The 22,511-nt window shown below is 36.9% G+C and overlaps 1 protein-coding gene and 1 long non-coding RNA gene across 23 annotated transcripts in view; one reads left to right on the forward strand and one right to left on the reverse strand.

Moving 5' to 3' along the window:
• The window catches only part of NAALADL2 (N-acetylated alpha-linked acidic dipeptidase like 2), a 410,260-nt gene that overhangs the window by 265,058 nt on the left and 122,691 nt on the right, over positions 1–22,511 (forward strand). For all 22 annotated transcript variants that reach the window (XM_064385281.1, XM_064385276.1, XM_064385277.1 and 19 more), the window contains one exon: positions 16,164–16,314. In XM_064385281.1, the coding sequence (XP_064241351.1) occupies positions 16,164–16,314 (151 nt within the window). The remainder of the gene's footprint in view (positions 1–16,163; positions 16,315–22,511) is intronic.
• On the reverse strand, positions 20,197–21,827 carry LOC135278659 (uncharacterized). The gene is made up of 2 exons (XR_010346113.1): positions 21,680–21,827; positions 20,197–20,361 (listed from the first exon to the last, which is right to left on the reverse strand). It is a non-coding gene; the product is annotated as an uncharacterized LOC135278659 (long non-coding RNA).

Genomic DNA, 22,511 nt, shown 5'->3' on the forward strand with positions numbered 1-22,511 from the left:
GTGCAGTTATAAATACAATCTGTCTGTCCACGAGTATGAAATAGTTGACAAAAATTTGCTCTCTTATCCCCTTAGTCAAGTGCACTGCCGTAAATTAAAGAGGGAATTCTCACTCCACTTTTTACAGTAGAAATGGGAAAAAGTAATTTGCCCTTGTAAGCAGTAAGAAGAATATAAAGGGTGGGGTAAGAGAAAAGCAATTGATGTCTGGAAGGAAGCGTAATTAAAGCACAACTTGTCAATATTCTCGAGTAATTAACGTTTCGTTTGCATCAGTAAAAGGACTTCTGGTTATTAATCATTTCCTTTTTGCTTACAAACCTCTGGATTTGATTGCATGGAAGGAGAGATGTGCTATTATCAGAGTAAACAAGGGGAAATGTAAGTTAATGACCAAAAGTAGGTATTGATTATTCTGCATTTCTGAAGCCACACAATTTTCCCTGAATGTTTTGAGAAGGCACTGCTGCTCTGCAGACTTGTGTTCCCAGCTGTAATTCCTATTGTCTCTTCTCTGTCAATACAGAAGTTTCTGAAGTCCTGCTGGTGAGTCAAACACTGAATTCTTCCTGATTTGAGTCAGTGCATAGTCCTGTTCTCTTCAGTAACCCTAAACCTTTATATTTCTCTTAGGGAAGTGATTCCAAATATTCATATACTCAATTGGCTGTTTAATTGCACATTTGCTGCATGTATTGAATGTATCCTTTGAAAAATTAGTCCAGCTCCCACAATGGATTGCTCTTTCCTGAGGGGAAAGTGTTATAGGAGATCTCCTTCTTTTAGTGCAATAAAATTGAGTGAGACACTAAGTGGCTTCCATTCAAACATGGACAATGGCTGACTCATAAAGAATTCATTGTGGGGTCTTCTGAAGCCCTTGTCTGATTTTAGAGGTGTGAAACTCAAGCATAATTTCCTATTTTATCAAGCCCTTAAAAAGTGAGTAGTAAATGCAATCATCCAATTTACTGTGTGAGTGCTATGTCCTGATAAATGGTGCAAAGTGAAATGGATTTGCTGTGAGGCAACTGTTCTGAAGCAGAGCTGAGCAAAGATATCCACTGCCTCAGCTTGTGCCCTGAATCCACACATGATCAGCTGCTTGTGTGCAGGGCAATGGGGAACACCACTTCTTCTTTCCTTCAGAAAATTCAAACCTTTTTCATGTGCTCTTCCTGCAGGTGCACTTGGTCATACTTCTGCTTGTGGTCTTGGCCCTTCTTTTGTTGCTTGTGTGGGGAATTATTTTTTCCTACCCAAGCTGCAAATTGAGCTGTTCTTTTGCATTAGATGAGCTTGGATTTCACGTTGACAGAAAATTATCTGGGCCTTTTCCCAGCTCATGTGTTTCCAGCAGATTTCAACAACAGCTGAGAAAGGAGGAAAATAAAATGGAAGATTCATGAGCTTTGAGTAAGGATGAGGGGTGAATATATAAAATATCATCCTGCCAGAACAGATCTATGTGACTTTGGGTTCTTTCAAAGTGTCAGCCACTGGATGGGTGAAGCAATGCCAGAAATCTTCAGAACTTCCCCCCCTAACAGCTTTGCAGAGGAGAGGCAGAGACCAGCATGGTACATCCTGCTTATATTTGATATATTCTGGAATAGTGATCAGAGGAAAAGGTCATCTTTTTCAGGCAACAAGTGTTATATAAGTACTGCCCTCATTCTGTAGTGGGTTTGACTTGTATGGCGTGTTCTATAGTAGCTGCTGGTTTCTTATTTTATTAAGGAGAAGTTATGATTCTTCTCTGATATTTTATGCTCTTTAAAGTGTTTTCTCCTCATTTCAGAATGCTTACTAGTAATCAGTTTATTTACATATCTGTGAATTGAGAAACTGCGTTGAAAGGTATCAAAAGTCACTATTCTTGAATAAAGTATTTATGTAAAACATTATTTAGGAGATTATAGAAGTAAACAGTTCTATTCCCAAAATCAGTGTTTTATTTGATAAACCAGGATGTCACAGATTACTCAATTGAAGAATGACTTTAATGCCTTGTGTCTCTTCAGGACATCCAGACCTTGGTTTGATTTTTGCATTGGTTCTGGGTGGCTTTAGAGACTCAACTCTGAGAATTGGTTCACAAAATCAACACTTGTGATTCCTGCATGAAAATCTGAATTCTACCTTTTCAAATATACCTGTAGTTTGCCACATGATCAGAACTCTGAGTAGAAACATGGACTTACTGGATGCTGAGATCCATCCTTTTAATTTGCATCCATGGATTCAGGGATACACATTTATATTTTACATTCTATAATAACCAGCCTATGGAAAATTTTTGTTATTTTCCCTGGGATTACTTGAATTGCTCCTTTCAGATTGTCTGTAGCTGGATTTTGTGGATCATAGATAGTTAAAATATGTAACTGCATGTCCTCCCTGGAGAGGGAAGAGGTGGCTTGTAGCATTATATTTTTTTAATTTTCTCTTTGACTGCATAATGCCATGGAACACCAAAGTCAAAATTTCACTGTTAGCCATTTGGGCCTCTTGATGCCTGTTCATGAATTTGAAAAGAAAAACACCAAGTCCATCATTACAAATATAATTGGCACCCTCTTTGCAAGTACAGCAATAACCACTTGGAATATTTTGTTTCGATTGCCAAAACATTAAACTAACCTTCTGTGCAGAAGGCAATTCTGCCACAGTGAACATATTTTCACTTAACAGGAGAAGATTGTGCATTTCAATATGAGAACTCAGACATTTTCATTTCCTCTTTAGGTCTCAGTGTATAACTCACAAACACCATGTGCAACAAAGTTAGACTTAGGTTGTTTTCTCCTGATCTAGGCCTAACAAAATGGCAACATCATTGATATGTTATTCTGCTGCATTCTCATGTTTTAAAGTGAGTTTGGTTTTTGTATTTGGCTTCTGGGGTTTTTCTTGGTGCTTTCTTGTTTATTTTTAGTATTGAACATATTCTTCTGAGAGCAGTTCTCCATATTTGGAGTTGTGCTCATTCAAGGTAATCAGTTGTTTTGTTGGGGTCTTTTTTGATTGGATTTTTTTTTTGGGGGGGGGGGTGTTTTTTATTTTTTTATTTTTTTTTAAGCATTGATTGGGATGCTTTTTGATATGTAGACTCAATCAGTGTTGCTGCAAATAAAAAGATTCTTGAACTTCCTTATGGTCATTGGGGAAAGGAGACAAAAGTCATATGATTATAGTCATTGGAACCTTAAGGAAAAAAGTTGGGGACTACTCTCCTTGATTGACTTAAGGTGCAATTTTTCATTGTTTGTTTCAAATAACTAGTGCAATTTTCCATTATCTGTTTCAAATTTCACATCACTTCTACATTCATATTTCTCAAAAAATCTCCAAAAATTCTCTTCATCAGATAAAACATCCTTAACCAAACAAAACCAAACTCTGACAAAGCTGCCCAGGAAAGCCTTGTAATTGTGAATAACCACAGAACGTTCATGGGCTGAGATCTGGCAGGGCAGCTCAGTTATGTGTAGATACAGGTCATATTTTAGATGGAGGACAGAGTGTTTGCATTCTGTGAAGGCTGGAGGAGTGCCTGCACTGACAGTTGAACCTGTTATTTATGTTTTCCCGCTGTCAGTTATTATGCAGACACAAGAATTCTTAGCACACAGCCTCAGAGGTGACCTTGAGGTGACCTAGAGAGACCTCCCTTTCAATAAGATGGAAGCATATATTTCACTTCTGATTCAATCTTGGTTTTCCCTGGAGTGGGAATTGACTGTATTGCCTCTTATATCAGTATTCCGTTATATGTGATGGGTTTATGTTATAAAATGTCCACTGGGGAACTGACCTGACAACTCATTTCAGTCAGGCCTCCACTGTAATCTCAGAGGAAAAATGATAACATTTAATCCACTTAACCACCTGGGCATGTCCCGTTCCTGTTTCTCATATTGGAGAGTATAAGGAAAAAAGGCAAGGCCAAATCTGCTAGTTCAGGCCATTCTTGGAATGCATGCTGAAGAAATCTATGAGACATTAGAGTTTAATTAGTCTGGAGCCTCTGTGTAGAAATTACTGTCCCTTACCATGGGAAGGTGCTGCAATGTTCCTCAAAAAGGAGATGCAAGGAAGGCATTTGGAATGCATTTGGAGAGCTGGGATCTGGCTTCCTCTTCCTGCCTAAGAACAGTCCCAGTCCAAGCAGAATGTATTTTTTTCTTGGTTTGGAATAGCTGTGAGGAGTTCCAAGTATGTTATTTGCATGGTGCTTCACACCTGATACTAGTGGAAGCATCTTTAAAAGATGACATCTGCTCAGCAATTTATTCAGCAAAGTGGGGTTGGAAGTGTGATACAGCATGCGATAAAAGTACAGAAATTTTCATTGCAGAGTATTTAATTTTTTTTTCCCTTTTCAGTGTAGTGTTATTCATCAAAATATAGATAATTGAGAAAGGTTAAGATTAGTATTTAAAAGAATATATGTGAAACTGTCATACACAGAAATCTATTTTGCTGTGACATTTGTACACGCAATAGAATCTGTTTGCAAATGTCTTTTGTGTCCATATATGCTTTTTCAGAAAAGCTTGAACTCTTTGGAAGTGCAAAATGAATCTTAGAAAAAGTGTAATATTTTAAATGAATTCTTAATTTAAAGGATAATTTACTTATTTTTATTATTTGCAAGCATACCTGACTGGATGAACTTTGATGTGTGCACTGTACAGATTCATTGAAAGTTGCAAGGACAAAATCTGACATTGTCACTCAATGTACTTTATTTTCTTTGAAGGTGAAGTCATTTCAAGGCATACAGAAAATTCAGAAAATAAGATTTTCTTCTGACCTGCCAACAGTGCAGAATTGTTCAATACTTGGTGATACCAGTGGTAACAGGGGAAGAGTAGCTTAAATTACCTATTTCTCCCTTTTTCTGTTCACTGGCAAACAGAATAAAACTACAAGTATGTTATTTAATTTCAAGAAAACCTAAGTTTTTATATCCAAATTAGCTTGATTGGTAATATAAAAGATTTTTGTTCTCAATAAAGAGATCAGCTTGATGCAGTTTGCAGAAGAATATAGATAAACACCACTTCATGTTAAAGCACATTAAAACTCACTTTATTTAATATAAAAACCATACATAAATGTGTTGCACAGTACATTTTACAGAACCATTCCCCTTCAGCAAAAGTAGCCATGGGTGGTGTTTGATCAGGTAAACCTCTCACATGACAATAAGGTCACGGCCATCACGTGGCACCTTTATTGTTAAGATCCTGTCACCATGCACTGTCGTGGTCAAGTGCACACAAGTCTCTCATCCAGACTGATCAGCTGCTTAGTCTTCTGTCAGGATGTTCTTATTGACCAAAAGAATCTCTGCTCCTTTTTTTACTGTGAGAACATGGGGTAAGAAATGCCCTCTGTCAGCCTGATATCCTTCCTTGGCACAGCTGGTGCTTAAGGGAAGAGGATGGGTTGCAAAGCAGGTAGGAAATAATATTTTTTTTTTCCCTGGTATTCGTTTTCTTGAAATGGCAATCACAGGTGTCTTGACTCCCTGAAGTGGAGGATATGTCTGGAGCAATTTAATTATAATCATGACTGTTCTGTGAAATGGGGTATTTCAGTTCTGAGTCTGTTTATCTCTGCAATAGCTTTTGGTGATGAGGTCCTCCATGTGGATACTTAAACATTTCTTGATATAGAATTGGACATTGGAAGCAGGCATATAAAACTCTCCTAATGCTTTACCATTTATTATGAGGGAAAAAGAAAGACATACAAAATATTCCAGCTTCAATCTAAATCTGAGCAGCCCAGAGTAACTGATGTAACTCTGAAGGTACCACCTGCATGCTAAACATTTGTCTTCACCCTTTAAGGGTTTTAGAAAGAGATTATTTTTTTTCTTGGTCTCAAGATTAATGGACAGTGTGCTGAATTCTTAACAAATCCATGCTCCTTAAAAAACACCCAAACAAATTTTAAGCTTTTATTCTATTCCTGAATTAAGCTAGTTGGTGTCTCATGGTCAGGGTGTGTTACACAATGATTTGTTTAGCCTCTGAAGATGTTTGAAGATGAAGATGGGGAAAAAAAAGATGTCTTTAATGTTACTGTAATCCTGTTCTCTAATTAAACTTGAAGAGGAAAAAAAACCCAACCCAACATAAAACAGTGCCCCTCAAAAGAGTGTTTTCTAGAAAATTTTCTATATTTTGTTGCAGAATGATCTTAAGTGGTAAGCCTGGAACTTAACATCAATGACTGTAACATGAAATTGATATAAATATTTCTAAGACAGCCTTCAAAGTGTTAAGTTGTTTTCTAATAATAAAAGATTATCATATTGGGAACAAAGAGTTGATCAGGGTTTTACTGTCAGAGCTGCCTCTTTAACTCAGTATCTTCATGGAATGGCATGTTAACAGATCATTCTCCTCAGAAATCTTGTGTGGAAGGACAGTTTAGTAGATGCTTGCAAAAACTCAAAAAGATAAATTTGATTTTAAAACTCCCGTCATCCTTCTCTAAGTATCATAACTGTGTAGGCCCTTGTTGGAAAGATGAGTATCGATTAATTTCACTGTTTGTTTAAATCATGTCTATCTCTACAATTAACTGTCTTTGTGTACTTTGTCTATTTTAGGATTAATCTTTAGTATTTGCTAGCAAAAAGAATCATAACAATTATGTGTACATTATTTTTCCATCCCCTGAGAGAATTATGTTCATACACAGTGAATCACAGAATCATTTATGTGGGAAAAGACCTTTAAGATCCTCAAGTTCCCTCCCCAAACCCACCACTAAACCACGTCCCCGAGTGCCACATCCACAGATCTTTTCAATCCCTCCAGGAATGGTGACTCCACCACTTCTGGGCAGCCTTTCCCAATGCTCAATAACCCTTTTGGTGAAGAATTTTTCCTAATACTAATTGAAACTTCCCTGGTGCAATTTGAAGCACTTTCATCCAGTCACTTTTTGCTTGAGAGAGGAGACCAACAAATAAAGGTCAGAAAGCCTGACTTTGAATTTCTTACCAATTAAGATTTATTGACATTGAGGGTGTTACTTTGGTGTAAAGCTGATGCAGTTAAATGCAGGCTTAGGCATGAGGATTTCAGTAACTACCAATTTTCTAAACAGAATGGATAGAGATGCATTTTCCATTAGAAAGTGATGCAAAAGTAAGCTTGCCCTGTAACCCTGATCTGGCTTCCTTTTCACCTTTTTAGTTAGAAGCTATAGTAAGTACAAAGTTTGTCATCACTGTCAGTTGACAAAGAGAAGAAATTAATGTCTGAGTACAGACATTTCTGTTTGTGGGGTTTTTTTTCACTCTGTCTCTTTTGCCAACCTATTGCAAGAGAAAATGCTTGTTCTGAACTTGGAAATATTCCCTGATTCTCTATAGATTTCTCTCCTGGGCTAAACACCAGGGCCTGTGATTGTGGTCTTCTGTGTCAGACCATTCATTCATTACATGGTCCTGTAGTGTAACTTGGTGTTGAGATGGAGTTTTTATTTGGGTTTTTAGTCTGGAGGCTTTTGGTTTGGCATTTGTTTGACTTTTTTGTTGGTTTTCAGTTCGTTTTTTTCTTTTCCCCCAGAGTGAAGTTGTATATTCTTTAAAGACTTTTTCTGCAAGTTCTGTCTTAGGAGTTACAGTGGTGTAACAGATGTTGATTGATCATGAGTTTTATTGTATTTCTTTTTCATTCATCTTATAACTGCAGTATTCTGTTTGTCATTTGGAAAGTTTAGTGGAGTTCTAGGAGCTGTAAGTGGTGCTAAATCTTTTCTGTGGGCCCATCAGAGGGAGCTATGTTTTTAATGTACAAGGTTTCAAAAGATATTTTCTTCTGGTCTTTCCTTTCCTTCCCCAAAAAATTGTCAAAGACAAAAATAATGTGCTGTCAATGACCTAGTTGAGAAGACTGACAGAGCAAGGGTTTTACTGCCACATCTTTCTTAACCATCCTTGTATGACCTTGTTTTGTTATTGGGGTCTTCCTTTCCTAATCACTGCATGGAAAAAAATCTTAGTGACAGCAAGTTGGTCCTATTTTTCACATTTTATATTTTTCACTTTATTTTTTAAGACAGGGGAAGGACATAGTTTTGGATTGATGTTTTGGAACTAATTGTAGACTGGTGTTACTGAAGAGGAGCTGGGGCTTGTTGGTTTGGCTTTTTTTTCCCTAACTGCTGGTGAATGAATGACTTTGTAGTGCTTTGTGACTGCCAGACTAATCCAGCTGCCTTCCCTGTTCTCATCAAGTGCCTCAACCTTGGACCTCCTTCATGTAGCTCTTTCCACTATTTCATTTTGGTGAAATGGGCTATTTAGTAGGTCACAGGAGGAGGCAGAGCTCTGTTTTACTGATGTGCTGAGTGGAAAGCAGTGAAAAAGGAAGGACCTAGGAAGACACAAAAGCTGCACATGTTGGCTTTTTCAGCTGTTGTATCTTTTGTGTAAATTGCCTGCAGTTGTGCTGTACCAGAGTTATATATTAAGTGGTGCTTCAGTTTACTGCATATTCCACTTTAAACCTTGATGTTCAGTAGGAAAGATGTGTTCATGATATGTCCTGTGTAGCACAGTTCATGAATAAGTTCTTGTGGAAAAAAATTCTAGCTTCTGAAATGTCAGTGAGGAAACACAATCAAGACTAGCCTAGTTTTTAATTTTGGAATTTCTAGAGGAGCTTAGGAGCAGAAATCAGTACTGATAATTTATAAAGAACTTTTATTGCTAAGGTTTATAATAACTTTTTTAATATTTATAGTTCTTGAAATGACTTTATGCACTGGGGCACATTCTTTATGATCATTTCTTTTATCACTCCTAGTTTGTGACTGTTTTTCTAATAAGGAAGATAAATAAGTTCATTCTGAGTATTGATTTACTTAAAGGCGTGCTAACCAAATAGTTAAACACTGCTCTTTTCCATAAATGAAGCTAAAATATTCATTAACCAATTAATAATATTCAGTTTTCTTAGTTGATATATAGATATGCCTGAGGCTTACATATAGCACACTCTACATCTTTATATGTTCTACTTGGAAACATAAAATTAAATAAAATGTAAATTTAAAAATACATAACAATGTTATGCAGTCTCAACAGAGACTGTTATATTACATCCGAGGTATTATTTTAAAAGCATGAAACCTGGATACAATGTAATAGACCAGGAAAGAGTTGAGCAGGGAGTATGTTTTGTACTTAACAAAAAACCAAAGCAAAAGGCTAGAATTTTACAATACTAGTAACAGGATAAGAATTCTGAGAATAATGAAATAAATGAATAGGTATTGGTTTTGCACAGGTCCAGTGAAAGCAGCTATGTTTTAACAATCCAACAATTGTGGACAGCAAATGTGCCTTAATTGCACATCTCTGACTGATTGCTGTGTGGGTTCTGAGAGCATCTGCTGATGCCTTGGTGGATCCCATACAACAGCTGCACTCTTGTAGCTAGAAAAGTCATAATCCTACTTTTATCTTGGAGACAGAAGGATGATTTGGGCTGTTTCATTTCAACACTGCTGAGGTCCCGTGTTGCTACTGGAAAACACATATTCCAGGTACCCCAAGGATATTTACATTTTAGTTGAGAAAAGACCGTAGAGAGAATCAAAGGTCATGAGTTTACACAGCATATGAGGCAGAGTGAGGGGTGTTTATACAAATTAGATATTTCCCCTGCTCTCTGCTCATCTTCTCCCTTATAATTGCTGATATTTTGAGGGGGATTGGAATGGGATGAGCTTTAAAGTCCCTCCCAAGCCTAAGCATTCTGTGATGCCATGACTGGGTTATCTCCAGACTGGGAGCCTGCTGCTGGAGCCCAGAGTGAGAAGAAAAAGATTGCAGAGGGTTGAGAGCCCCCTGAGGTTGGGAGCAGGTGCCCCAAATGTTTGTGGTGAGCAGAGTGGCTGCAGGCACGGGGAACTGCAGCCACCTCCCCAGGGGTGCACTTCTTTTTGTGCTTTTGTGCCCTGCACAAGGTGCAGAAGGGTGAGGGGAACCTGACATTGCAGCTTTCTGGGGGAGATGTGCCCTGTGCTAGGAATAATGTTTGAAAATCCAATCTGCTGATCTTAATTTTTCTGGTGGTAGGAAAAAAAGTAAATAAGAAAAAAAAAAAAAGTAAGGGGACATTGGCAGATTTGACTTTGGTCTGTGACTGTTGGCAGTTCAGTGGATTTTGTATTAAAAGTTGGATAGAATGCATAAAATACAACAAAGGGTCTAATCAGTTTATTCTTGATGATTTAGCAAGATTATAATTATATCTTTGTGTAATTGTTTTTTGTATGATGGATCTTCAGCTTTATTCTCTCTGTAATAGAGTCTAAACATAGACTGGAATAACCATAAACATAATCAGAAACAGTTTCAGTGTGAACAGGGAAATGCTATTGGCTTTCTGGAGGTTGCTCATCTGGACATTCATACAGCCTGTTTCTTTTTAATGTTTAGTGAATATTTAATGATACTTATTATGCACACAGTGTTCCTCTACATGCTAATTTAGAAGTGAGTAGTATTTCCTGAAGATGTGGGAATGCAACAGCAATATGAAAGGCTTTGTATTATATACTTGTCAAATAATGGAGCTTTTTTTTTCTGGACTGTAAGCAATTCAATTATTTTGTTTCTGAAATAAATTAAGTAAAGCTTATTGAGTCCAATCAGCCCCTGTTTCTAGGGAATTGTAGTTCAATTTCATTTTTAATTAGATTGAACATTGTGAATTTCTTAGCAGTGGTAAGCAAGATCTGGCAATAAAATATGCACTCAATTTGTATTAAAAGTTGCTAAAATCTAGTACAGGGAACTGGCAGTATATCTGGCTTATGTTTAATTGTCCAAATATCCTATTGTGAAAAATTCCATTTTTAAAACCTGCTGATGTGTAACAAATTACTTTTCTTTGATAAAACTCTATAGAAGATGAGCAGGCAGCAAACAGGAAAAAGTATGGGACAGAACATTCAGTTCTTGATAAGCTTAATACCACATATAGGAGCAGGAAAAAATTTTTCTGTGCAAGGATCACAGAATTAAACCAAGATGATTTTTGGGTTGGAGGGGAAGTCTCCAAAGGTTTTTCCTCAACTGCCAGAGCTGTGCAGAGGTCAGTGTGTGGATTTCCAGTCAAACCAGCACACAACAAGCTTGTGACCAGTGTTCACTGAGAAGTCTACTGTCCTTGGAGAGCGCATATCTGGCAGAGGAATGTACTTAAAAATATAATGGATGGTAAACTAATGTACAAAGTAGATCTTACTCATCACTGCCATGCAGCTCCATTGCTCAAAGGCAGATTTTTGTGATTAACATTGTAAACTTTCTTACACTTCCCTTCTGCTTTTCTTCCCACAATCTATAGGACATCCAAGAAATACAAAAGGAGACTCTCTCCTCCCTAGAAATATTTTTCTAGATATTAAAAAAAAAGGACAAAATTTTGAAAATTGAGAATTGCGAAAGCCAATTTTAGTTTGGAAAGTGATTACAGAAAATGTCTTTAAAAAAATCGTAGATATGCTTGTCAGATTCCACAAATAAATACACTTCATGTTATCATTTCTCTGGTAGTAACTACATCAAAGTCTTAAGGTCTTGCCATGATACAGAGCAACTCTTTGATTTTGTATTGTTCCTATGTATGTCACTGTATGGCAGGAATATTTTGATAAATTTCATTGCTATATGTTTTACCCCTTCTAAGACCTTTATGGCCAGAGTCTGTCATTTATGAGACCACTGGGTATGCATTTATAGCTGTTGGAAGTTTTATTCAGCTTAATCCCTTTCCCAGCCCTGTTTGTTCAATATAACAACGATGCCATTCCTCAGGCAAGGACAGTATTTGAGCTGGAAAGGAAAGATGTGTTTCTTTTTATGGTCCCCATTAAACTGGCTGCATCCTCCATCCCTTTTACAGCCTTAGCACAACACCTTGAGGGTTGATCAGCAAAAGCCAAAACCTCTTCAGACAGAGCTTTGTCTCCAAATTCCTTTGAACATCCCTCAATGTTTGTGATGGGGAATCCTGGAGCATGATTAAACATCAAATGCAATATTAAAAATACAAGGTGAAACCAAACCTTTCTTTGTTAAAAACTTGTCATTTGGAAGAGTGTTATATAGATGAAGATATGTGCATTTAAATGGGGTTTCTTCCACCTTGAGTTTTGTTTGTGTTACCAAGCCCCTTCCAAGTGCTCTGTATTACAGTAGGTAATAGGTGGTAGAAGATAGCAGCATCTGATTATACCCACAGCATTGAAATCTTGCTTTTCTACCCAGTCTGCTACAGAAATAGTGAGTCAGTGAGATCTTTCAGCATGTTTAAATGTACCTTTGCTCTTGCTTCATAATTTTACGTACTACAAATTAGTCAAATAAGATGGGAGATCCTTTCAGAGCATCATGATTTTAATTGGGACTTCAGTAGAAAAGAGTAATTCATAACTGTTAACCTGTCCAGTAAAGCTGTGTCTCGGATTAATGAACCATGTTTTTTACACATTGCACTATGAATTGAAAAATGCAGCAGTTAAAAACAGATTACTGTTATTTGTCTAATTAATACTGATAATTGCACTGAAGTATAATGACAATAGGAGATTTTAGAAACATTAATATATTTGCTTTTACTCCAAATAATATGTATTAGGTACAAACATGTATTTTTAATGTGTTTTTGATATACATTTTTTTCTTTAATGATTAGTTTTTATTTATTTTTGTTTCCATGCTCCATATGTATTATGGCTTTGATTATAAAATTCTGCATACATTTTGTGAAGTTCACCTGGAAGGGACAGAGAAAAGGGGATTACAATTATATAGAGATATAAACAGGATTTTGCTTCGTATTTTACGAATGTGTTATGTCCATGGTTTGCTTTGTTAGCACTGAGTGGACTTGAAATAAACAGTGGGATTGTGAATCTGCCTTTAGGAAGAAGAAGAATTTTGGCCTGATGCTACATGGAGGAGGTTGTATGTTAGAGTAACAACATGATCCCAAATTAACTTTGCTGTCAGTAGCTGACACTTAAAGGCCTTTGTTGTCTAATGAACTGCGATGTCATTAACACTTAGGCAGTTATTGTGTAAAATACAATTTTTGTAATTCTGTATGCAGCTTTAAGGAGATTTAAGTAGTGTACACTGCCATTTTAAGTGTAAAAAAAAAAAAAAAGTCCTTAAGAATCTGTAAATGCTTGTAGCTAAAGTATGTTTTATCTCTTTATTTAGGGTTCTGTTACTTTGCCAGGCACAGAAATATTTTTGATGTAGAAAAACCTTCAAAAACCTCTGAGAAGTTTCAGTGAGCAGCCTAATATTATCTATTAGTGTGATTATCTGTGTCCAGGTGTGAGGATACACTTTCAATAGTGTGAAATCCATTCACGTAAGTGACTTCTGAAAATGAGAACTACATTTGTAGGCACTTTTGACTTCAGACAGGGAAACGTTTCCTCTGCCACGTCTCAGAGGTGGTGCAGTTAAAATGGAGAAGCAGCTTTGGGTTTTCCCCTTAGAGCCAAACTGAGTTCTGTAGACTGTTGCAATCTGTCTCTTCACTGCTTCAGCCATATCCTCTTTAAAAGGCAATTTAATGGTGCCTGGTGGTGTGTAGAGTTTACAAGGCTAAGCTGTCCCCAGGTACAGGACAGGGCCTTTGGTAAGCAGCAGGTGTCTCATATTAGATTAAATTGAGTCCAGAATGTTTTATGGGGTGATTTAATATACTGAATTGAAACAGTCACATTTTTTAAAGTAACTCCAAAAACTGAGGACTTAAGCAGCCATAAATAACTAAAGGGTTAAGAGTGGGCACCAGCATCTGTTTTCAAGGGTTCTGCTGTTTCCAGTTTGTTCTGAGATATTTATGGCTTTGGGAGAGAGACAATGCATACATCCATCATAAGGAGCAGATTTTACTGTTGGATGATTTTGCAATCTAAAATAATCCATTCATTTGAATAGATGTGCACTGGTTTACCTGCAGGAATTAATCTACAATCTTCTGCCTTGTAAAAAAATATTCAGAACCTTCTTTGGCTTCTTTGTGCTTGGACAATTTATGGCTGGTAAATTGTTGACGTATTTAAGATGAAAATGGAATCAACAATGCACATTATTGTTGATATAGTTGTGCTGTCACTGTTGTAAAGTTAAAAAGCAGCAATTATAGCTGAAATCTGAAAGCTGTTTTGTAATTTCACATGTGTGACACAACTCCTTACTAGAGATTGTAGCCATGGCAGCAGTGGTTGCTGCACTTGGTGAATAGCAGACGTGTAGTTACTTTCTCTCACTAAAACTGTGGGATTTAATAGAGATTTTTTTTTAAGTGCAAAGTTTTTAAAATTCTCTTTAAAAAAATCTGTATTTCCTGTTTTGTGTACTATTAAATAATCCAGGCATTAATAAAAAGACACTGGATATGGAGGCAGGAAAAGGCAACAGTTATTTTAAATCCCCCGTTACATCATTTAGCTATGATGTGTCCCTAATTCTCCCACCCTACTTTTTGTGCAATCAGATCCTGAATATCTGAATACAAACATGAATTGAAAACAGAACAAAACAATAATAAATGAACCTACCATTTGGGAAATCCCTATTCCTGCATTACGTTTAAGGTCTGTAATATTTTTTTGCATCTGAGCTAATCACCTTCTCTCATTCTCCTACTCATCTGACTAGAGGTCTCTCAAAACATCCCTTTTCATCTGTGGATTGCTTGTTTGTGTGAGATAGGTAGGATTATGTGACTCACAGGTTCAACTTGCATCTGCTTATCTGAATTCAGACGAGTGTCAAGGTCTTAGCAAAGCACAATATTAGATACATTTACTTAGAGAAATGGCAAATAGTACTCTGCTATTTTTAGCATATTGCAAATACTAGGCTGCTATTTTTATATTTTTTTCTGTCTTAGCTATTGAGTAAAGCAGAACTGAACACCAAATGCTTATGAGGCTCAGACTGAATGCCATATATTCATGTAATTTACATACTTGTAAAGCCACAAATAACTGTGCATAAACATTCCTTAATACCAGCAGCTAGGAGATAAATTGAAGATTATATACATAGGCAAGTAGAAAAAAGGTTATAAAATGTAAAAGGAAGAAGACAACTGATCTGAGAAACAGAAGTGTAGTAAAAAGTCCTCAGACTCCTGTGAAATCGGAGTTGTGTAGAAACATCATGTACCTGCAGTCATTCCTCAGACCATTTGGAGACATTTGGAAAGTCATCAGTAAAGCTGCCCAATGAATAGTAAGATAATTCTTAAATACCTGAGTTATTTCTGTCTGAAAAATTAAAATAGCATTGTATCAGTGAGTAGTCTTCAGTCAATTCCAAATATGCAGAGCATTACACAGAAAGGTCATGTCATTTCATGGGAGTATTTGCCACATTACAATTTGATTTTGGCCATTTTGGAATAAAATCCTCTTATTTTTCAGTTCTCTATGAAAGAAAAAACCTGAGGTTTTCCAGTCAAAAAAGCTGCTGCAGTTTATGGTACTTGGATGCTTTTGTTCTTGACTTTGGGGGAAGTTTGTCTGATATTCTGGCCCAGATCTGTGGATATTTGGAAACTCCAACTGCCAGTTCCAACTCAAACTTTGATGTTCTAATGAGACAAAACAAAAGATGACAGGAGCCAGATCCAAATATTTGGGTAGATAGACTGGAGTTTTAATTTTTTTTTTTTCATGTTCTGTAAATTCCTGTTTTCTCCCTTCATTGAAGACTAACTGTGTCCAGAATCCTGTGGAAGCGTGATGCCAGTGTAGACAAACATTCAGTATGTGCTTTGTCCTTGAAGATGTAAACTAAGCAAGAAAATCTTGCAGATAATAACAAGGAAAATAGGGAAAGAAAACTCAAGGTGTTTTAGTGACATTATTTTCAAAACTGAGGCATTTTCAGCGTGGTGTTTATATCATAGGAAAACCTGTTCAGGTGCTACAAGCACTTTGGCAGTGCAGCTTGGCACAGAGCACTCTGTGGTGAGAACCTAGTGCATGGGAAAGCCTCTATCTCAGCAGTAATTAAAAAAAAAAAAAGAAGTTTTTTGACACTGTTGTTGTTAATGGTCACCTGTGTTGCTTTGTTCCCTCAGCTTTCTCTGCTGGAAGATGCAGGGTTTGGTGGTGTTCTTGTTTACACTGATCCTTGTGACTTGCCAAAGACTGCAGACCTTGCTGATAAAGCTTTTATGGTCTCCTTGAACAGCGGGGGAGATCCATCCACGCCTGGTTATGCCAGTATTGGTAAGTACTGGTCAGGGCTTAGTCACTTAATGTGCATTTTAATTCTCAGTAGATTGTAAGAACGGGAGTTAAAACACTAAACCAAATCTTGCTGGCAAGAGAGGCTCTGAGTAAGGAAACACTGTGTAATGCAGCATGGCTTAAAGGATGGAATCCAGTCTCAAAAGTGCTTTAAATTCTTGGCACAAAGTCTGCACTCTCAATAGTTTATAGTGTTTTGGATTTGAGTATTCACACACTGAACCATTATTACTACCTGTTTTTTCTTATCCCATGAACAAAAGCCAAGACTGTGAAGTACTGATCAAGCATCTGTTTCCACTGAAAGAATTATTCCCTTCATTCTGTCTTCCTCTTTCATAGTATCAGAAATGAAAAGTTTTGGTCAGTAGGTGCAAGTGAAATGTCATTAGATATTTATATTTTTTAAGTATTAAGAAAGAATAATGTTTATATTATCTCTATGCTACTATCACTTGAATAGGATGTGTTCATTTAGCCTTGCCCAGATAGACTTGGTTATTAATTATGCTTCTCTAAATACATGTATTTTTGAAAGATGGGAAATACAGAATTGATTTCAAGGAACAACATCCTCTTATATAATTTTACGTGGGGTGTTTTTGAAGTAATGTTAACAATAAATAGAAGCAGCAGCATATTTGACTTGTATGTGCTGCTTAAATCTCCATTCTGGCTGTTCAGTGAGTGTGTGTTCTGCTTCTCTGCAGCTTTTTCAGCTTTACAGCCCTTTTTACTATCTAACTATTTGGAAATGTATTAAGCAGCAGTCTATGAGTTTGAGACAAGACTTCATCAAGAGTATTTTGTCCGGTTACTGTCTCAGACATCTAAAGTTTGACTTGAATTGGCACTAAATCAACAGAGGCAACGTGGAGATACGTCATGCCTAGAATGGCAGAAAATAGAAATATTTGCCTGGTTGTCAAAGAAGGGTGTTAGCTATTCACAGCATGAATGCCTTGACAGCTCAGTGGGAAAGAAATTGCACATTTTCTCAGTGTCTCGGTGTACCTGACCCAGTGTTCTTAAAAGTGCCCTGGGAGCTACAGAGGTAAATATAACACTCTTCAAGCTTTATTCTTGCTCATTTCATGGAGCTATTTGAAAAACAGTTTGTGGTGTCTCTGTCTGGCTGACTCCTTAATGTTTTATTTACCCTACATGAAAAGTAAAGCTAATTAAAACAGATACACCACGAAGATGCCACTTCAGTGTTTAAACCTTATGTGTTAGTTTTCTGTCAGTAAATTATCTCATCTGTGGTGTGCATTCCAATCTCCAGTTTGGGAAAGAGAAGCTTAATTATATGGACAACGGTGTTAGAAGTGCATTGATGGTTTCTGGTAGAAGCCTTAGTGTGGATTCTCTGTGGTTTGAAATCTCTGAGCAGCATTCATAGGCAGCAGCAGGTCACCATGCTCAAGATCATTTGATCATTGAGTGCCATGATGAGCTGGAAAGACTCAAAGGAATATTTGAGACAACCCTTTTTTTTAGTGGTTTTGTCACTGGAAGGTAGATCAGATGGAAGTAATTCCTGTGTTTCTGATGATGATTTTGCTTCTCTGGGGACTGTGAATTGACTTGCTTAGAGGTAGCTCATGTCTGGGACAGACACAAATGCATCTGGAGTGCAGGCTTTTCCCTGGGGGATGCTCTTGGATGTACAGTAGTTAAACTGCCTAGTGTGGGATAAAAGAGCCAGAGAACCCGGCCTGCCCCTTTCACTTTGATTCACAGAGTGTAATAAGCACTACAAGAGATTTTATTGGAAGCTCCTGCTTAAGTTATTGGCATATCTTTGACACCATCTGCACTTCACACTTTGCCAGAAGAACTGTTACTATCACAATCTCGAGGCTGCTCCTACCAGCATTCTCCCTTTTACTGGGAAATTCCTGGTAGGATGAGTGATCCAAAACTAGTCTTGTACTTGGTGAATAAAAGGTAGGAAACTTGGATTTTTATGCTGCTGCCTTTGTTTCTCCTGTTCTTTTAGTCTGAAAATAAATTTCTCAGTGGTATCACAGTACTAGAATGATTCAGTATTTTCCTAGAAAAAAAAAGTTTTCAGGAAATGGTATAATTTACAGATCTTTTCTCAGAGTTGACAACATTTTAGAATGGGATTTATGTAATAGTTCTGAGAGAATTTTGGAGTTCTCATGAGGTTTCAGCTCACATTTTCTGTTTCATGAAGATTAAATGCTGCAGTTCTGCATATGAATCATCTCGAATGTATAGAAATAGCTGGAGGATGGATTTGAGATGCCAACTACCTACGAGCAGAATGATTTTATTGATCTCTGTTTAACAAAGGGGAAAAAGTAATGATGAGAAGGAGAAGTGAACAGCACTTATGTGAAAGTTTCTGCAGCTCTGTTTCATAATTTAATTCTTCTGTTCTTAAGATTCTTCCAATCCTAAGTTCTATCAGTCCTGAAACAATCATAGAATCCTTTGTGAGCATAATTTCTCTCTTTGTGATTCTGACTGCTAAAGACTAGTGTCCTTCATTTTTAGAAATCTTTCTTCTGTGTTCCTGCTTTTGAAATTAAATAGATCCAGGGGGTGGAATTCAAGGAAGTCATCATATAGAATTAAGAAGCTTGATGAGGAAATAGATTTGTGTAGCAAAAGTTGTCTTGAAAATAAAGTTTAGAAGAATAGTGTAAAACTTGAGTGCTTTCCCCGTCTAGTTTCCTTTTTCCATTTTGACTTTTTGATTGCTGCACTTCCTTTCACCCACCTTCATATGACAGACACATATTAGATTTCTCCATTGCTAGACTTCAGAGCTGTTTCAAATCAAATTTGTTTCCACACAGGAAATGGCTCAGTAAACAAAAATATGGATAGAATCTATTTGTCAATCCTACTATGTAAATAGAAAAGTGGCATTGTGATAAGCACTAAAAACCCTGCCCATGAGATAAGGTGCCTCATAATAGAATCCCTATCTGTGCAGAGGGGGAATAGAAATTATTTCATGAAGAGTTCAGATGGCATCATAGAAAATACTGTGAGCTTTAAAATGCTGAAATATAACAGCTGTAAAATGCAATCTTATGGTATCAGCTGGAGTTTGAAGTGTAATGTTGTTTTAGGGAATTGTTATGCAGAGGTTATAACAGTAAAAAAAGGGGTGTGTTTGGAAGTCTTGCGTGGTTCAGGTTGTGGTTAACAGCTGGTCATGTGAGCCATATCACAGGAATTTGGGTGAAAAAATCAGTGACACAGGAAATGCACAGTGTCCCTGCAATTGTGCATAGTGCACACTATTCACACAGAAAAACTGACATGAGCATTCCTCAAACATTTCTAATAGGATTTGATTTCAGAGGCAGGGACAAGGAAGGCAAGGAATTGTTCAGGATTTGATCCACTGCAGGCCACAGCTGAGGCCATCAGCAAAGTCACTGATGCCTCTGAAAGTGTATTTAAGAAGGGACAAGGTTGCTGGACAGGCAGGGGAGTGAAGCTGAGCCTGGAAAAGGGCAGGGTGACAGTGCTGTTCTAATCTCTCTGGGTTTGTTTCTCACTGTCCAAATCTATTTTAACTGGCAGCTGCTGACACTGTTTTGCCCATGGTGATAATTGGTAAGTGATCTCTCTGTCTTTACCCTGATCAGTGATCTTTTCCATCTTACTTTCCTCTTACCCTGTGGAACAGGGTAGGGTCTGGAAGCTGGCCAAGGTTTACCCACCACATTCAGTTCGACAAAATTTAGACACCCAACATGCATCATAAAAACCCTGTGACGTTTACATCTTTAGAAATGTGCCATTCTTTAATTAAGCTTGCCCAGTTCTTCTACAGCAACCATGGGGAACTGCTGCCACTGCTTGCAGCGTGGGTAAATGGGTGCTTGCTGGCATGGAAGTGTGTGCCAGTTTATTTTTCAGTCAGCCCTGTGGTTCTGTAGGTTTAGGTGTGCCCTGCCTAATACCTGAGTTTGTCCTTTCTGTCCTCCACTTCATGATATTTTACTCCTCTGAAGCCAGCAGCTGAGCAGAAGTTAGCTGGAAAATAGAACATTGTGTAATGGTTTTAACCATGCATATGCAACATATGTTCTAAAATGGTTTGTTATAAATCATCATGACTTTTTACAAGATGTCCTCAGCCCTGGTTTGTCTGTTCTTTTCAAGAACAAGACACAGTCACAATAATATATTTTCTGTGCTTGCCTCTGTGGCAGTGGAAATGATTCTGGCAATAATTTTTTCTCTTTTCTTCTCAAAATTTGTGTTTTCTTTCTACTAATAACATTGGATAAATGAAATACAAATATAATTTGTTGTAATATGGTTGTCTACAGTCAGGCTTCTGTCCACTGTGCTTTGATTTTCCTAGAGGAGCTGAGGAAAAAGAAAAGCTGAAGTTTGATATTACAATTTAGATGTGTGTATAAATGTGTACATGTATTCTTGATCATTTGATTTTGGACTTCAGTGGTTGCCATAAAAAAATGCAGAGTTTTATGCAGACCAACTACACTGCTCCATCTGATACACTGTGTTATTCCTGTATGAGCAAAAATCAGTGCTAATGCAATAGAGGAGTAAATCTTTGGAAAATACTGGCCTTTGAATACGGAATGCAACTGGTAATAATTTCAGCAGATTTTCAATAATATCTGTAGCAGTAATGGTTCAAGAGGTGTCTAAATCCATGATCTGCCTCTTGAGATTTTTCAGGATATGGTAAAGCAAGTAAGCTTCTATGTAAGTATCAAATTACATACTCTGAGATTTTTGGATTTCTGGGTTTTAGTTTTTAGTTTTTCCTCCTGTCTGGATTTCAGTTAGATTTGCATGGATTTAAAAATGAGAGAATTAGTTGGACATTGAGATATTTTAGGCTCACTGATTTGAGTGTCTGGACCTCTGTACTGCATACCAGATATCACTTCATCTTCTACTAAGCTGCCTATATTTTTTTTCTTGGAAGCAAATTTGAGTTGAAAACATTGTGATTTTATTAATTAATTAGAAGAAGAGAGGAGAAATCACTGGCAATGATACCAGAATAGCTTGCTAGCACTGTTTTTATAATTTGACTTTTGCAAATGTTATCATAAAACATATGGTCAAAACTTTCCTCAGTTTCAAGCAAAAGTTATTTAAAAATTTGAATTTATAAGAGAAATGGAATGTACGAGTGATGAAGACCAGATTATTTGAAAACAACAAATCAGCACTTCCTATGCTGCAAAATTAGCTCAGTGGAAAACATAATGACTAAATTCTTCCTGATGCCTTAGAAGTTGCAGAGGACTTCTCAATGTTTTCGACATTTCAGACTGTTTCAAACTACTACTGAACAGCTGTGACTCACTACAGAATGTTTTCCAGTGAAGCTGCTTTTTCTCTCATCCAGCAAAAATAACATTTTAAATGGAGTCCAGATTAGACTTTTGAAGCTACCCAGCTCACAAATGAATTTAGAATATTTGCATCTTTTGTGCAGTCATAATTGCAATGAATCCTGCCATAGCTTTACTGACATACTTCAGCCCAGCACAATTTGTGCAAGTGAGCTGATTTATTATGTGCTCACAAACCAGCAAACATCACTGCATGGCAGTGCACCCAGCTGGTGTCTTGGAACCTGCTTCTGCAAAGTCTGGTTGAAATCAGTTTTCTTTGCATAAATTTGGGATGGGAGGCTCCTTTTTATGGACCATGTGCTCTGTGGCCATTTCTTTGCTACTTGACACCCTTCTCTGGCATTGCTGTTTTTTCCTGGTTTTGTAGGCGCCAAAACTCTGATTGTAATATGATAGTAGAATAACCTCAGTGTGCTATGCCTATCTTTCCTGTGTTTCTAGTAGTTGAGTCTAATTATCACCTTCTTCCATTGCAGGTGATGTTTTGTACATTTAAAAAAAATATATTAATGTCAGAATTTAAGATTCCTTCCAAATAAGACTGTTAAGATAGTGTAGATTTAAAACTGGCTGTTAATTTTTCAATGAAAGGTTAAGTTCAATTGAAAGAAATGCTGGGTGGCAAAATGGTTTTGTGAATTTAACCTGCATTTAGTGTTTTATTAAGTGTTAATTTAGTTTTGCACACAGAAAATAGATTTTGAAAATACGTTAATTTATTTTAATTTTTTTTTTAAAAAATTGATTTTTCTATGTCAAAGTTGATAAAATTTAGGGAAG

This window comes from Passer domesticus, chromosome 11, assembly GCF_036417665.1.
Source record: "Passer domesticus isolate bPasDom1 chromosome 11, bPasDom1.hap1, whole genome shotgun sequence".
Lineage (NCBI taxonomy): Eukaryota > Metazoa > Chordata > Aves > Passeriformes > Passeridae > Passer > Passer domesticus.